This window comes from Candoia aspera, chromosome 4 (genome assembly GCF_035149785.1).
Source record: "Candoia aspera isolate rCanAsp1 chromosome 4, rCanAsp1.hap2, whole genome shotgun sequence".
Taxonomy (NCBI): domain Eukaryota; kingdom Metazoa; phylum Chordata; class Lepidosauria; order Squamata; family Boidae; genus Candoia; species Candoia aspera.
In genome coordinates, this window is record NC_086156.1 from 116107931 (window position 1) to 116125786 (window position 17856).

Consider the following 17856-nt stretch of genomic DNA (forward strand, 5'->3'; position numbering starts at 1 on the left):
AGTCCACTTTTGTAAACAAGGACCACAATCGAATGGGTTCACAACAGAAGGCAGGCTGACATCACTCTAGAAAGATCACACATGCGTGTGAGCACTCATACATAAGGCGCTCCGGTGGGTCTTTTTAAAAGCAGGGCTCCCCAGCCCACATACAGGCAAGCTGCAGAAGGAAGCAGAATTCATGCTAAGTCAGCACAAGGCTGCAGACACACACGTATCTCAGACATGTGGACATACAAAAGAATGTTCCAGGAAGGGTGTAGACACGGACCGGTGTGCCCACCTCCCTGCCATTGTTATGATCTGATCACTTTTACACGGACCAGCGGTAATTTCAGTCGGCTGCAGAGCCCGCCCCGCACAAAATTTGTCCCACCTTCACGAAACAAGGGAAGAGATCCGAAGCAAGGTGCGAACCCCAGAGCATTTCCCATCAACGTCCCTGGGCATGAAATATCCACAACAACAAAATGTCAGCCTTGCAAACAGAAAGAGGTCTGCAAAGGAAAGCCCTTTCGTTTGGGGCAGCACCGAAGCACATCCTGTGGCAGAGGAAAGGGAACAGGTCTCCCGATTTAAGGACAGCTGCATGCAGAAAAATGAAAAGCCACACCAGGGAGAATATCCAAGAATAATTTCCACACTTACCCGGGGTTTGTTCTTGAAGCAACCGAGGGGGAAAAGGCGCCACGACAGCTTCTGGAAATGCAAGATGCAATTCACAGACACACCCAAGCCTTCAGCAAGTGCATAGATGGAGAGCAGTCCCCGCTGGGAATACCACTGGTCGGGTGCAGAAAAAAATACAGCCCCATGGAGGGAGCAGAAGGGGGTGGCGGGGGGAGGCTTGCTGGACCCACACAACCGGTAGGAGAGATGGAGCCAGGCTGGAATGGATCAGCAAAAGAGCCAGATTAATAGGTGGAGAGATCTGGAGGAAATAGCGCGGGACATAGCTGGAAAGGGGTGGGGGGGATGGGAGAGCTTTTGGAGAGGCAGGAAAAGAGGCTGAAAGCGTCAGCTGGAATGGGAGAGAGAGAGAAGGAGGCAATGGGGAAAGATGGGGACCTTCGCTGGCGACAGAATTGAACCTGAATCAGCATGGAAAAGCCACAGAAGGCACCAACTGAAGACAACGGCTGCGTCTGCGGGCGGGGCAGGGTGGGGGAACCCTGATCCGCGCAGCAGGGAGGTTTTTTAAAAAAGGAATGGGCTGGGGCATTCTCCCCCCCTCGGCACGGAGGAATAGCGATAAATGGGAAGGTGCTTCGGGAGCGGCGCTGGATGGCTGGCCAGGAAGGAGGACCGGGAGAAATTTGGGGGAGCTCTCCCGCCGGGCCCCTCCCCGCCCCAGCCAGAAGGGGGATCAAATCAGAAGGGAAGAGCCGAAAAGCAGCAGGGTTCAAGTGGGAAGAAGTGGATGGAGGTGCGGGGAATGATTCTGAGGAAGCAATGGACGCCTGGCTAAGGGGCTGTGCCCGGAAAGTCCCTCGGGGATGGGGAAAAGGTGGGGGGGGGGGGAAGCCCAGGAAGGGGGCACCGTGCTATTAAAAGGGGAGTCTCCTGGGTACCCAAACTGCCCCCCCCTCCAATGTGGGTGGTGGCATCAGAACATCAGGAAAAGGTTCCTTTCTGGCAGACCCCTTTACTGTGATGCTGGGGTCTCCTTCCCACCCCCAGAAGAGAAGAACAGACCAGGACAACAGGTTTGATTCAAAAGGTATCTTTATTTTAAGGAAAACCCACAAGGCACTGAGGCAGGGCAGAGAACGAGCACCATCGACATGCCCTCTCCAAATCTTCCCCCCAAATTCTTGCTTCCCCCCCCCCGCTTTTTCCAGCATGTTTCTACCAGGGTCCCCACAGAAGTCTCCCCCTGCAAGGATCCTTTCCCTAATTTCACAGGGAAGGCCATGAAGCGTTGGGGAAACCTCCCATATCCCCATTAACCCCCAGGGAGGTCTGAAGTTAGAGAAACCAGGATCGTCCCCACCTCCCCGCTAGATAGCCACCATTCACTCAACAGGACCCAGAGCTTGACCAGAAGCGGGATTGTGCACGGGGTCTCCACGCATGTGTGGAAAGGAGTGCCGAAAACTCAGCCATGCACGATGGCCTCGTTCCATCACCCATAAAATACAAAATGATACCCCCAACATTAAGTGAGAAGAATGCTTTTTTTTTGTCCCGCCACCTCTTCTCAGGAGAGTAAACCTCCATCTTTCTTGAAACGAGCTGTGACACCCCCATTACCCCTAAATCTTATTTCTGGGGTGCCATTGTGCGATTATCCTTCGATGATCTATCCATCGTCATAGCTGAACAGGAAGGCATCACGATCCCCCGATCAGAGATGGGATGGGGCCCCACCGGCCACCACAACCGTCTCCCCCGTGATGTAATCAGCATCCGCAGAGCAAAGGAATGAGACAATGCCGGAGCAGTCGGATGGGACTCCGATCCTGGGGGGCGGGAAGAGGAGGGTGATCTGGTTAGTGGTCAGAGAACTTACCGGAGACCCAAAGAGTGGGCTTGCACACTGCCCTCCTCCAGAACAGAGCTTGCCTGGTTGAAGCTCAGGGTGATGTAAAACTTGTTTTGTGAGACATACAGGACTTGAGAGCATAGAACCAAGGACTGCCTTGGTGGGTCAGGCCAAAGCCCATCCTGGTCCAGCATGTTGTTTCTGCTGGTGGCCAACCAGATGTCTAGGGCAGTGTTCCTCAACCTCAGCAACTTTGAGATGTGTGGACTTCAACTCCCAGAATTCCTATACTGGCTGGGGAATTCTGGGAGTTGAAGTCCACACATCTCAAAGTTGTTGAGGCTGAGAAACCCTGGTCTAGGGTGCTCACAAGGAGACAAGACCTTCCCCTCTCCTGCAGTTGTTCCTCTGCGAGTAAGATTTGGAGGCATCTGCCCCCAACTTGGAGGTAACGTGGAGTCCTCAAGACTGAGGGCCCTCAAAAAACCTGTCCTCCAGGATTTCCTCCCATCTCCTTGTGGTCTCCACACCTCATGGTCATGAAGTTCTCAGGCTAGTGATGTGCTGCGTGAAGAAGCGCATCTTTTGGCCTGTTTTTAATCTCCTTCCTGTCAGCTTCACTTGACTGGGGTGGAGAAATGAGAGAAATTTTGCCTACTCAATTTCCCCATGCTCTGCCTGATTTTTAGACCCCTTTCTCCCCTTACCACCTCCTTCTTAAGCAAGAGTCCCAAATGTTGGAGACTCAGACCACAATGGCTTGTTGAACAAGCTGTCTGATGCCATCTGGAGTCACTCTGGAGTTGAGCAACCCCAAAATTGAACTTAATAAAGCCATCATTAAAATGAACAATGGCTTTGTGTGACAAACTAACCAGATCACACTCTGGATGTGTCTCCTCCGTTAACTTTGATGGTTAACTTTGATGCCTAACTCTGCCTTCCCCAGATTATTTTCTTCCAGGTACGTGGCACACCATTTTAGCTAAATGAATGCCAAATATGTTGCGTAGCATGTAGCCTGCTCCCAGGATCCTGGCTTGTGGCACCCTTTGCCCAATAAACCAGGGCTTATTCTGGGCTTATGAACGCTGCTTGTTTTGAGAGCACATTCAAACCACTTGCTAAAACCCCTTTGGGGCACAATTAACAGATCCGGCTAGGGAAGGGGAGAAGGGGAAGTGAACGGATTGTACCCATCAGCTGGTTTGCAGTAAGCAAGGATCCTGCTTCAGTGCTTAAGCCATGTTGGGGCCCCCCCACAGCGGAGGACTAAAAACAGGAAGCTAGAGGTGAGTGTAGAGAGACCATCGGAGAACATTTATAATTTTTTCCACCTTGATGGAGGATGCATTGTTTACTTTTAAAGGGGCACTAAGCCAGCTCTACCACATCCAGCCTGCCAAACTCCATTCAACCACCAGACAGCAGTAAAAGTCTATTGGAAAACTGACAGGCTGCCCTCTACTGACCAACAAGGTTTTTGCAACGCATGAAGCCAACCTGATTTTCAACTCTGAGCTCCTTTAATTTATTTATCTATCATATTTCTTCACCGCCTATCTCGTATAGCGACGACTCTGGGCAGTTAATTTTCTGGGCTTTCCAGCCAATTCTCACTTTTGGGAGGCTGCAAGGAAAGGGCTGGGCCTGTGGGCTGCCAGCTGCCCACCCATCTGCTCGAGAGATCCCTGAGAGAAGTGTGGGCGGCTTGAGGCACAGCAAGCAGGAAGGAGAACCAGTGGATGGGAGAACATGCAGCGGAGGAGGAAAGTCTCAAAAACAAAAATGCCGGGGGAAGGTCTACACCAGTGTTCCTCAACCTCAGCACCTTCAAGGTGTGTGGACTTCAACTCCCAGAATTCCCACAATATGCTACCCACTCAACCCAGCTTGCTTAAACACAGTTGGTGCATTCGCATAATACGATCTGCCCCAACGAACCATGCAATGTTCATCACAACTTCCTGCTCCATCTAACATGCCGAGACAACGTCTGAATCCTGACTCCCATTTTAGGCTAGTCAAAAGTGCTGCAAGAAGGCAGCTGGGGTCTAAGTGAAGTGAGTTACTGGTATAGGCAGTCCTTGCTTGACAACCTTTCGTTTAGTGACGGTTCGGACTTACAACGGTGCTGGAAAAAACCGACTTATGACCTGTTTTCAAACTTACAACTGTCACAGCATCCCCGTGGTCACATGATCACGCTTGGTAACTTGTTTACATTTATGACCATCACAGCGTCCCGTGGTCACATGATCGCCATTTTTGACCTTCCCAGCTGGGTTCTGGCAAGCAAAATCAATGGGGAACGCGTGATTCACTTAACCACCATGTGGTTTGCTTAATGCCTGTGGCGATTCGCTTAACAACCGCTGCAAAAGGTCATAAAATGGGTCAGATTTGCTTAATGACCACTTTGCTTAGCGACTGAAATTCTGGCCAATTGTGGTCGTTAAGTGAGGACTACCTGTATTAACCATTTACTAGGGCCATAGCTGATGCCTCTCATCCTTGTTCCTTATTGGTTGGTGATGCGGCTTCTCCTTCAACCAGCCTTCCACTTTGCTGTTTTCTGATTTCATCCAGAGGAGGTCTAAAATTAATTTCAGCATGGGCAAAGAATTATCTCTTGGCGCGAGAGTTCCTTAAAGCACCAAGGCCCTCTTACAACCAGATCCCAGTCACAGTGGCGACCCAAACGTAACCAGAGTCCTTTTGAATAAACATTAATGATGGAAATGTGGGACTGTTTGGGGGTCCATCTTTGGCGTGCTGTTTTAAGCAAGAGGTGTGTGCGGTTGTGGGTCAAGGGCCAGGGAGGAAGAGGAGATGGAGAAGACCAGGGCAAACGGATGTGCGCACTGGCCGCAGGAAAGTCCACAATATTTTTTCACAAATGGACGAGCAACAGATTCCAAACTCATTCCTGCACTCTAGAATGGAGATCAGGCAATTTCTCTGAGGAAAAAACTGGGTGCAGGTAATTCCATAGACATTTAACTGGATTCCAGGGTAAACCCAGAAGATGCAGGGGAAGATACAGGACAAGCTGTCGAAAAGAAATCCAAACACTTTGGGGGGAAAAGCGAGCAGCCATTTATATCAATGTTCCTCACCCTTAGCTATGTCAAGATGGGTGGACCTCAACTCCCAGAATTCCACAGCCGGCTGAGGACTTCTGGGAATCGAAGTCCACACAGCTTAACGTTGCCAAGGTTGAAAAACACTTTCCCAGATGGTTGTTCACTTAGCGAGATCTGTTGGATAGACTAGAAAACTCCATTCTAACCAGAAACCATTCCTGGGCTATAATTTTAATACACGGATTTGTACTAACCCCCAACTTTGGGTTTTTGTAGGTATAAAGCCTATGCTTCAATTTCATGGGAAACTAGATTTCTAGGACTGATCTAATTTATTATAGCTTATCATTCAGTTTGTGGTTCATACTGTGTTACAGTTAGTTTAAAGCTAAAGGATATTTAGTTTTTCCTTTAAAGAGGGATACAGAACATTTCCTAGCCTAGTTTCCTAAAGAACAAATGATAGGTTGAAAAAAAAAAACCTGTAATCTCCATCATCTTGTAAATCTCACCTATTTGTAGCTTACTATTTGGACTTCACCCTTGTCTTCTTTTTACATGCCTTTCACTCTTTAATTTAGAGTTTTTATCTCTTATTTGGAGTTGTTCTTTAAAATGTTTAATTAAAAAAAAAAGGAAATACAGATGAATGTTCTTAACCAATTAAAAAAAAGGAAGGATATTCTGGCATCTCACCTCCATCACATCGACCTGTCCCAGCCAGGCATGCAGAGAGGGCATGCTACAGACCCCATCCGTAAAGGAACTCCATCTGATGGGGTCCAGGAAGCAGGCCTTCTCTGCAGTAGCTCCTGCCCTCTGGAACACTCTTCCCCCGAGGTGAGACAGGCCTCCTCGCTCCTGGACTTCCGCAAAAAATTAAAAACCTGGTTGGTTAACATGCAGGCAGGAAGGCTAACAGTCTTCCTTGGGGATGGCTAGCGCCCTAGAAGGGCCCTTTGTCCTCACGGGTTAAGATGCAATCTTAGCCATCTGGATTTTATTATGTTTTATATTTTTACTGTTTATTATGTGCATATTTATTGTATTTAACGGCACTGAACTTTAAACTTCTGTTTGTTGTAAACTGCCCAGAGTCCCCCTTTTGATGGGAGGTGGGCGGTGATAAAATTTGATAGATAAATAAATAAAAATAAAATATTCTCCAAAGCTGTCTGAGGGACAGCAAGTGCATATTAAGTGGATAGAAAATTTTACAGGGGAGCTGTACTATTAGCTGGCCGTGATCTGCTCACACTATTTATGCATTTAATTAAGGGTCAAGCCTTACGTTTATATCCTGCCTTTCTTTTCTGCCACTCAAGGTGGTGCACACAATACCTTCTCTTTTCCCCACCACAACTCTCTGAGGTGGGCTGGGCATAAGATCATTGGGTTGGTGAACCAGAGGCAGGAACTGTTGGTGATAAAGGCTTTTGGTACAGCTGTTACAACATCTTCTGGAACTCACTCTGCTTCCTGCAAGGGGTTGATGCTCCACAAGGGAGCGTTACCGTCATGCCTCCCATCAGCCTGTGTTTGCACAGGTACAGCGCACCCATATTTCCCACAAACTCCTCCAATGCATCCCAGATCCCTTCAGGTGGGTGATAATAACCATTCCTGGCCTTGATCAGCTGACCATTAGCGCTTTCCAGACTGGAACGCCAAGGCTTTTGGGCGCAGACAGTCCTGGCTGCCTGAGACATTAATGTCAACATCCAGGGTGTTATCTGAAGACACCCCTCTCAGACAAAGACAGAAGGTCCTTGGAATACAGAACCGGCTGGAACCTGATGGTCTTCAGATACAACTCCCATCATCCACAGCAGGTACAACCTTTTCTGCAGGCCACCAGGTTGGAACAGGTGGGCTGCATGTACAAAGCAGGCGCCTCCTGGGTTTGATGGCTGGTCTACCTAGCCCAGCTGTGTGTGGAGTTCATGGAGGGAAGGGCAGTGTGGTATAGTGGTTAAGGTGTTGGCCAGGGAGCAGGACACCCAGGTTTAGGTCTACCCTCAAGCACGGCAGCTTCTGGGGCGACTTTGGGACAGTTACTCTCTCTCTCTACTCAACCTACCTTGCAGGGTTGTTTGGGGGGAAAAACAGGAGGAAGCAGGCCTATGTCTGCTGCACTGAGCTCCCGATTCAAAAGGATAAAATATTCTTTTTTTCCCTATCTTCCTTTTTTCTCTTTCATCTTCCTTAATTTTCTATACTTTTATGGTATCGAAAATTTATTTTAAATGTTAAATTAAACCAAATTTTAAATTTTAAATAATTTAAATTTATTTTAAACTTTAAATTTAATTTTAAAAATTAATTAAAATTTTTAAAAAATTAAATTAAATTTTAAAAATTAAAAAATTAAATTTTAAAAATTAAAAAAGTGTGTGTGTGTGTGTGTGTATATATATGAAAAATAAGTTTCCAGATGAATGGTCCCATTTAAACCAAACTGAAACATACAGGTATATGGCAACAACCTTGGAAGCTCTCTCACACCAGCTTCTGCAGCTTTTGCCAACTTTTATCCAGACATTTGCGTAGCAACGCATGAACCTCTGCACTCAAGACGTTTGCTCCCTTCCTTCTTCCCACTAAGACAGTGGCTTTCTTCAGAGTAGACAAGCAGGGCAGAAAGTAACTTGAGATCTACTGCTTATGAGTATGTGTATTTGCATCATCATATGATTATATATCCTTATCATTTCCTTTTCTGTAATGTATAAATATCAGAGCATTTCTGTTGTCTGGAGGGGAGGCGCCCACCAACTTGGTGAGGACCCCTCCGGTGTGCACTGCATCAATAAAGACTGCAGGCAGCCTTGATTATTTGTGCTTTGAGTCCTGTGTTGATCTCTCTCTCTCTCTCTCTCACACAAACACACAGACAGACAGTATATATAAACAAACTAAGCCTAAGCCTAAACCTAAGCCTAAGCCTAAAAATGAATAGCTCACTAGAGACCTGTGGACCACCTTTCCCTTTGCCAGAAAGGGTGAAGGGGGGCAGCCTTTCCAAATAGCCTCGGGATCTGCCCGTCAATTTCAAGGTGTCACCCCCCCACAAAAAAACGAAGAGCTGAAGATCGTTGGAAGTTTATAGAGTCCGGCCACTGACCCATGGTTTTACTGGAAAGCTCAGATTTATTAAAAGTTACCTCTTTATCCGCAGGGCTTCTAGCATTCTGGCCTCTGAGTTTTCATCCCGCCATAACTGGGAAGAGAAAACAGCCGTGAGTTCACTTGCTCTATTCCTCCTAATTGCTGGGTTTAGCAAGCCCCACCGTTAGGAATAAGAAGCAACTGATGATAATGATGGAGAACGGTGAATGATTATAAAGTTAACAGAACTTTTTCAAGTTTGGCTCTGCTCTGGGCGCCAGTCCAGGGAAGATCTTCTCCTAGGCCAGGCTGCTGCGATACTCAACTCTCAGTGTTTCCCAACCTTGGCCACTTTTAGACGGCTGGGCTTCAACTCCCAGAATTCCCCAGCCAGCCATGCTGGCTGGGGAATTCTGGGAGTTGAAGCCCACCCGTCTTAAAGTGGCCAAGGTTGGGAAACACTGGTCTAGTAGGAAAATCAGTCTTTCCCGCCTGCAGGTACTCACAGCCGAGCTGAATTTGGTGCGGATCAGGCCGGGCGCCAGGCAGTTGACGCGGATATTGCGGGGAGCCAGCTCGATGGCGAAGTTGCGAGTCAAGCCCAGGAGAGCTGTCTTGCTGACGTTGTAAGGCCCTAGGCCCTATCCGAAAAGAAGCAAGCAGAGTCAGGGGTACCCTCGAGAGCCATCTTGACTTTTTTGACCCCCCTGTCCCACCCCCCAGACTGATCTCAAAGCTGAACAGATAAAGCTCCTTTATCTCCCCTTGTCAGATTCTGTCTTTCTTTTCACCTGATCATCCTGGTTATCCACCCTTCTCTAAGCCTAGTCTAATTTCTCTGAATCCTCCTTAAACTCTGACGCCCAGGAGGGCTGTGACCAACGCAGAATAGAAGGGGATGGTTTACCTCCCAGAATTTGGATAATCAACTTTTGTCGATGCAGCCAGAAATTGCATTGGGCTTTTTCGCAGTCGCATAACGTGGCTGGCTCACAATCAGGGCCAAGGAGGAAGAAATGCCTTTCTTCCCCACCTAATTCTTCTATTTTGTCTCCAGAGACAGCATGAGGGACACAAGAGTTAGTAAAGGATGTGTTAGTAAACTCACTGGAAATGGCGTATATCCAGCAACAGACGATACAATAACAATGGAGCCGCTTCTGTAACAAAGCAAGGAACTGAGAGAGGCAGAAACATTCTTTTTTTTCCTTTCCCTCCCCCTTTCAAATTCCTTTATTCACCTGAAATCAATCTCCATTTCTCTCCCAACCTACCTCACAGGGTTGTTGTGAACAATAATTAGGACTCTGGGATATCTCCCTAATCTACTGAAAGAAGCTTTAAGAATCAAAATGTGAAATGAAATAAAATTTTGGAGGGTGACTGCTCTTCTTTGACCCCATGGGGTTTGGCCACAAAGACCAAGAATTTGGTCTGGGTTTCGTAGCGGATGCATTTCTACGGAGAGCAGACAGGAGCACAATCTCTGCCTCTTGAAAAAAGCCGCCCTCCTTCACACAACCCGGGATTTATCAGAATCAGGGCCTTCTTTTTCTCTGTGGCATCCTCCCAGAACAGAAGATGGGTGAAGGCATAGTAAACTTCAAAGGGCTAGAGAAGTTCACCATGAGGACTACAAACTTGAAATGCTTGTCGGGAAAAAGAAAAGAAATACCAGTTGAGGTAGTCAAAAGCGGATCAGAAAATGGGCAGGGAGAAAAAGAAAGGGGGGAAAAAACATGATTTTCCAGCCCAAACATAACTACGATATGGACAAACTACAGGTAGTCCTCGCTTAATGACCACAATGGGGACTGGAGTTTTGGTTGCTAAGTGAATCGGTTGTTAAGTGAATCAGATCTAATTTTACAATCTTTTTTGCAGTGGTCGTGAAGTGAATCACTGTAGGCATTATGCAGACTGAATGGCTGTTAAGCAAATCACGCGGTCCCCCATTGATTTTGCTTGCCAGAAGCCAGCCAGGAAGGTAGAAAATGGTGATCATGTGCCCACGGGATACTGTGATGGTCACAAATGCCAACCAGTTGCCAAGCGCCTAAATCGTGATCACGGGGATACTATAATGGCTGTAAGTGTGAGGACCGGTCGTAAGTCGGTTTTTCCATCAACGTCATAAGTCCGAACCGTCACAAAACAAATGTTTGTTAAGTGAGGACTACCTGTACAAGTTGCATTGAGTGGGCACCTCCCACCCCAAACTGAAAGGCAGTATATAAATTAAGAGGAATAAATGCAAAGTCTTAGTCGTGACAAACTCACCCCCTCTTCTCCATATGAGGGACCACCAGATTGATCAGCAAGGCAGTTGCTTTTATGTTGATATCCAGTATCTAAAATAAATAAAGGAGAAAAAGATGATTTCCAAAGGCTTCACGTGCAGTGCCAGGACTTGGTGTGCTGGCTGGGGATGGTCAGTGATGAAGAGGGGAGGTTCACTGGTGTGTGTGCAACAGTTTCCCCAGTCAATTTCTGCAGCCTCCCGGGGACGTTTGGCATTGCCAACGGACGGGTAGGGCCTGGGTTAGGCTCCTCCGATAAGATGGCAATGCTGCGCTTCCCCCAGGGTGCACCTTTCTGACCCAGACACTTTCTCTCCTCTCCCCTCTCCCCAGGCTCTCACCTTGTCCCAGACGTTTTCCGGGACATCCAAGATGCTTCCGAAAAAAGGGTTCACGGCTGCGTTGGCCACCAAAATATCAATTCCCCCGTGGCGCTCAAGGGCCTAAGAACAGGAGGTGAGAATTACACACCGCCACCCCGTTTTAAAAGCTAGCCCGACTTCTAATGCACAGCGCAACCCCTTTTGACAACTGTTTAATCAAACAGGTGAAATAAAAAGTCACGGTGACTTTGCTGACTTGATCAAATTCATTTCTTGCGAATGGGAGGCCAAAATACTCCAAGCAGGAGGACTAGGATGGCCAGCCCACCATCCTGCCCATTCTGAAACAAACAGAATCTCCGGTTAGGTTCTTGAAACCACAAAGAAGGGGGAGAAAAAGTCCTGAAAATGGGAGGAAATAGGTATCTTGTGTAACAGGCCCGGGCAATGACAACCAACTTTCCTGTTCCACCCCTGCTCCTCTGACAAGCCCAGCTGGGAATGCAATCTGGGGAAATAATTCCCCGTTCCCTGCCCCTACTGCAGGCTGGGTCTAGCACAGCACGAACTGCATTCCCAGGGAATTTCTGGGGCAATGATGCAAGAGGCTGGCCCAAGGCAGAAAATCTGCACAGCATCCAGTCGTTTCACAAGGCGAGGTGTAATCCAAGGGCAAGACTGATTTCCTACCCTGTGCAAGCTGGCTGCTGCTGTAAGGTGACAGCCTTGGGGACCCTGTGTGTTGGGAGGAATTTATGGCCTCTTAGGGTGACAGGATCGTTACCTTGCCGTGGTGCGGGAGCTTGAGCACCTCAGTGATGCCATGAGCTAAACCGTGAAGGGCCACCCAAGACGGGAAGGTCATGACAGAGAGGTCAGACTAGATGCGATCCCTGGGGAAGGTAATGGCAACCCACCCCAGTATTCTTGCCATGAAAACTAAATGGTATGATGAAGGTGAAAGAAGAAAGTGCAAAAGCTGGCTTGCAGCTAAACCTCAAAAACACCAAGATTATGGCAACCAGCTTGATTGATAACTGGCAAATAGAGGGAGAAAAGTCCCCCTCATTAAAAAAAATTGCTGCTCATCACCCTGAAGAGTCAGGATGTATGAAATAAGTATCAGAAGATGTGGAGGAATTTCACAACTGAGTTTCACAAAAAGAAGATCAGCAGAAAAGCAGGTCTCGGGAATAATCAAAAGAATTCAAGAGTCTCGGGAATAATCAAAAGAATTCAAGAGTCTCGGGAATAATCAAAAGAATTCAAGAGTCAGCAGTTTAGACCCCCGAGCCACATTTTCCCTCATTCACTCTCCAGAGTAGTGAGATGATGGTGCAAGATACACCACCAAGGACGTGGCACTCACCGTATCCACTAGGCGCTGCCTGTCCTCCGCTTTCCCCACGTGGCACACCAACCCCGACACACTCAGCTTTTCTGCTTGCAGCTCGGCCACCGTCCGGTCCACGTTGGCCTGCTTGCGGCTACTCACCAGCACATGAGCCCCATCTTGTGCCAGCCGGCGTGCGATGGCCAAGCCAATTCTGCCAAGACAGGAACACAGCAAGAGTTGAGGAGCCATCCAGCCTCTGAGTCCTTCATGCAGTTCTTGGCGCCCTTCTGGCCACAATGGGTGAAAACCAGGAATAGTTTCCTGGCATTCTAAGTTGGAAAACGTGTGAAAACACTACTGCAACTCCTAAAATAGGCACACTGCAGGCATATACAGTTAGTCCTCGACTTACAACCACAACTGGGATCAAGGTGGTCATTGAGTGAGTCATGCCCAACGTTACGACCTTTTTGCTGCAGTCATTAAGTGAATTGTGTGGTTGTTAAGCAAATCCAGCTTCCCCCATTGACTTTCCTTGTCAGAAGCTGGCTGGGAAGGTCGCAAATGGCAATCACATGACCCTGGAACGCTGCAACTGTCATAAATACTTGCCAGTTGCCAAACGCCCAAATTTTGATCACATAACGGCAGGGATGCTGCAGTGGTCATAAGCGAGAGGACCGGTCACAAGTCACCTTCCCCAGCGTCATCATAACTTTGAACGGTCACTAAATGAATGGTCGTAAGTCAAGGACTACCTGTAGGTATAAAAATGCTCAATGTGACCCCTGCCCACTTCTGAACAAGCCCAAGCTCTGGTAATTTTTGAGGACACGCACAATACAGCTTAAAACGAGGCCGAGTTCCTGTTCTGAGATTCCTGCAACCAGACAAATGGACAAAGAATGGAAACGTAGTAAAATTGCACAATATATACACCTTCATTTCACCGAGACTTGCCTGAAATTAGATCCCTGAGAACAGTTTTCTCCAATCCAGATCAGACGGATTGGCAACTTCCACGCCCGGCTGGGATTGAAGACTATAGCAGAGTGAAATGTTTTGGATGTCTGTTTAAGGCATTATTTTAAAAGCAGAGCTGGAAGTGGGATTTACTCAAAAAATATGGCATTTTGCACCATAGAAAGGAAGAAAGGACTGGGTAGTTTGAAGGCAAAATTTAGCTGAAGGAGCAGAAAAAAGAAGTCTTTTTTTTTGGAGTACGCTATAATAAATGGAGTAATACTTATTCAATTTAATTAGGTCAGAAAACAGGTTCTTGTAAATGCATACAAAAGTAGGAATTCTTAAGTTGCAGGTACAGGTAGTCCTCGTTTAATGACGGTGCAAAGTTACAATGGCCTCGGAAAAAGTGCTTTATGACCTGTACTCGCACTTATGACCATCGCAAACTGTCACACCATGCCTGTAGTCACACGATCGCAATTTGGGCACTTGGCAGCCAGCTCACATTTGTGACCAGTTGCAGCGTCCTGTGGTCATGCGATTGCAACTTGCAACCTTTTTTGCTGGTTTCTGGCAAAAGATGTCCATTGGGCAGCCAGATTCGCTTAATGGCCATTGTAAAACGGTTGTAAAATCGGGTCTGGTCACGTGGTGACTCACTTAACAACTGCACTGCTTAACAACCAATTTTCTGCTTAACACCCAATTCCCCTATTGTGGTCATTAAGTGAGGACCTATAATTGCATGTTCTGTACCAGTGAGTGGTGGTAATGGAGGAACCAGGGATAAGGTTAGGGCAAAACTGTGCAGCATTTTGAAAGAATGATATTTAGGAGGATTTTTTTGTTCCTGTTGACTGACATGACTGGATGGCTGGGAACAGGATGAGAGTGCAGCAGGAGAGATTGCGCCATTTGGAGGCCCAAAAATGAATGAGAATGGGGCCCACTCAGAGATAATAACATCAATTTTAGCCTTAATCAAATAATCTAGCTTTATATTCCTTTCCTTTTAACACAGTAATTTATTATTTCCTTCAGGAATACAACAGAATTCTCTTCTTTCCCTTTCTCATCTTTTATCTATAAACAAATCTTTAAGGCCTTTTCATTCATTCATTAAGAGTTTCCAGAAATGGACTTTTGCTGATTAGAATTAAGAATCTGTTTATAAATAAGAAATGAGATATGGGATGAAGAGAGGTTTTGTGGTAATATTAGAGAAAGTGATAAGTTACTGAAATTGTTCGTACTTGTGATGAAAGGGGAAGTTATTACTTTATACAAGTTTTTTCTTTCCTGTATAACTCTTTTCTCTGCACTTTTTAAACTTTTATTTTTTCTCTTCTTTTTAATTTTTTTGTATTTCTCTCGTTTGTATCAGCTTTCCATCTCTGTAACTGTAAACTTTAATAAAATTATCATTAAAAAAAAGATAACGGGGTTGGCTTAGAAAAAGGTCCCTTTATTCAGCACATGTGTTTTAAACACCAGCCTATTTGTGTAAACACAAGGCAAAATTACTAATATAAATCTAAAAGTGTGATTGATTTCACTGTTCAGGCTGGAAGGCTGAGTTTGTGAAGAATGACCAGGATGGTAAGTTGTTCAGAATGGGGTTCAGACCAATTTTGGGGAGCGTCAGGAAGGAATTTTGGGGGGGGGGGGGAAACATGGAAGGAAAAGAAAGTGAAAGTAGAATGACTGCAGGGAGAGACGGCACCAGAAATGGACCGGCAAGGTCTGTGTGAAAGAAGTGGGCAGTATGTAGTCTGTGCAAATGAATGTTGAAAGGGTCTAAGACTGGGGAATTCTGGGAGTTGAAGTCCACCCACCTTAAAGTTGCCAAGGTTGAAAAGTGCTGAAATAGTATGGTGGGTAGGCAGAGCTAACACTATGATCCATGCCTGTTTTCTCAAAAGCAAAACTCGTTATACTGAATTCAGGTTTTACAGCCTGGAACAGGCAGACAGGATGGTGGCAAGGTTGAAATGCCTCCTTCTGTTAATATATCAGCTATTAGTTCTCAATCCTTGAACTTCTGTCTCTTCTAGATTCCTGTCTGCCGCGTGTGGATCTGGAAAGGACTCTGGAATACAAGTTTAAAAATAGCAAAGCGGGTCGATCCCTGGACACATTCAAATAAATCGCATGGAAAACACATCATGATTTTTAAATCTGATCCTTTAGAGCAGTGTTTCTCAACCTTGGGAACTTTAAGATGGGTGGACTTCAACTCCCAGAATCCCCCAGTCCACCCATCTTAAAGTTCCCAAGTTGAGAAATACTGCTTTAGAGGGTTCTCTGTATAAAAGTCAAAACTTGGGGGTTCCAATTTAGAAATACCCCCCCAAGTCACATCTTCAGCAGAAATGCAAGAATTGGCTCATCTCCTTGAAATCTATCCCAAGGCTTCTTTTAAACCAGGGCGGGGTAAGCGCGGACATGCCCTCAAAGCCGGAGGAAACGCAAGAGTGCCCCTGGGGGAGTGCAAAGCGCTTTCCCCTACCCCTAACTCCTCCGTGAGCCTCTTTTCCAAGCCCGGCCCCGCTTCCGCCGGGCGCCCCGCTCCAGAAGTGCGGGGACGACAATTCCCAGGACCCCCCTGGCCTTGTCGCCGGTGCCCCCGGGGCATTCTGGGAGCTGCAGTCCCAAGAGCGCCGGAGGGGAGCCGCTTTGCAAAGGTCGCCGGGCAGCGGGAATCCCGGGCGGCCTCCTCGGAGAAGCGGCGCGGGGCTTACCCTTCGGTGGAGGCCGTCACCAGGGCCACCTTGTCGGCCAGGGAGCGCCCCGCCCGGGCGCTGCTCATCCTCGCAAAGCGGCCCAAGGCTTGGCGGCCGGGGAGGAGGGCCCTCTGCATGGCAGGCCGGCCCCGCGCAAGCCTCCTGGGGAGTCCGCGCAGCCCCGGACTCCGGGGGCGCCCGCAATGCACCGGTCGCGAATTGCAACGCGACTCTGCCCCGGGCGCACTGCTGCCTGCCGCCGCCGCCGCTTCTCCTCCGCCGCGGCCCCGCAGAGCGCCCCGGGCACCGGAGCGGGGCGGGGCGGGCGCCCCCTGGTGGCGCGGGCCGCACCGCGCCGGGCAGGCTTCGACCACCGCGAGAGTTCCGGGCACGACCGCGCCCTCGGAGGCGGGGCGGGGGGGGCTGCGGAGCCCCGCGGAGGAGGTGGCCCGTCGCCGCTCTGGAGGAGTAGCTGGTCGAGCGGCGCCCCAAGCCGGAAAAGGGGGGGAACGCGCCTGTGCGGTCGGCTCCAGCGAAGTTCTGACTGCCGCGCCGGAGGAAGCCTCCCTGGTGGCCTCTGGAAGGGAGCTGTCATGGGGGGCTTTTGGCAGATCGGGATCTGCACGTCCGCTGCATAACTTCGGTCCCTGAGATCTGAACGGCCGCGCCCTGGCTAGGTTGTCTTGTCTCACCCTGACTCTCTCTTGTCACAGGGCCGGGGAGGGAGGGAGGGGGGGAGGGAAGGACGGACGGACGGACGGACACAGGGCAGGGGAAGGAAGGAGGGAGGGACACAGGGCCGAGGGAGGGAGGGAGGAAAGGAAGGAAGGAGGGAAGGAAGGAAGGAAGGACACAGGGCAGGGGAAGGAGGGAGGGAGGGAAGGAGGGACACAGGGCAGAGGGAGGAAGGGAGGAAGGAAGGACGGAAGGACACAGGGCCGAGGGAGGAAGGAGGGAGGGACACAGGGCAGGGGAAGGAGGGAGGGAGGGAAGGAGGGACATAGGGCAGAGGGAGGAAGGGAGGGAGAGAGGAAGGAAGGACGGAAGGACACAGGGCAGGGGAAGGAAGGAGGGAGGGAGGAAAGGAAGGAGGGAAGGAAGGAAGGACGGACACAGGGCAGGGGAAGGAGGGAGGGAGGGAAGGACGGACACAGGGCAGGGGAAGGAGGGAGGGAGGGAGGGAAGGAAGGAAGGACACAGGGCAGAGGGAGGAAGGAAGGACGGACACAGGGCAGGGGAAGGAGGGAGGGAGGACGGAAGGAAGGAATTCTCAAACCAGAGAATGCTGTTTCCCCCCAATGACTGCTCCAACTTGCTCCTGGAATCTTGCTTCAACTCTGAGTAGCTGAATTTTCCAAGCTCGCACAATGCCTGCCCTTCGAGGTAGTCCAGACAAGAAGCACTAACCACGAGTACTAACACTCCCTTTATTGTAAGGTTAGAGTAACAGAATCTTGCAAGTCTGAAAGCACTTATTTATTTATCAAGGTTTAGGGTTTGATAAGGAGGGGCGCTGGGCGGTTAGGGTC

The 17856-nt window shown here is 48.6% G+C and overlaps 1 protein-coding gene across 1 annotated transcript; it reads right to left on the reverse strand.

Annotated features, from left to right (window-relative positions):
• Window positions 1–1707: 1707 nt before the first annotated feature.
• Window positions 1708–16597, reverse strand: LOC134495929 (dehydrogenase/reductase SDR family member 4-like). Its single transcript, XM_063301599.1, has 8 exons — window positions 16346–16597; window positions 12672–12849; window positions 11321–11422; window positions 10960–11030; window positions 9788–9839; window positions 9186–9320; window positions 8736–8791; window positions 1708–2462 (listed from the first exon to the last, which is right to left on the reverse strand). The coding sequence occupies exons 1-8, from the start codon at window positions 16462–16464 to the stop codon at window positions 2348–2350; spliced, it is 828 nt and encodes a 275-aa protein (XP_063157669.1). The 5' UTR covers window positions 16465–16597; the 3' UTR covers window positions 1708–2347.
• Window positions 16598–17856: the final 1259 nt, after the last annotated feature.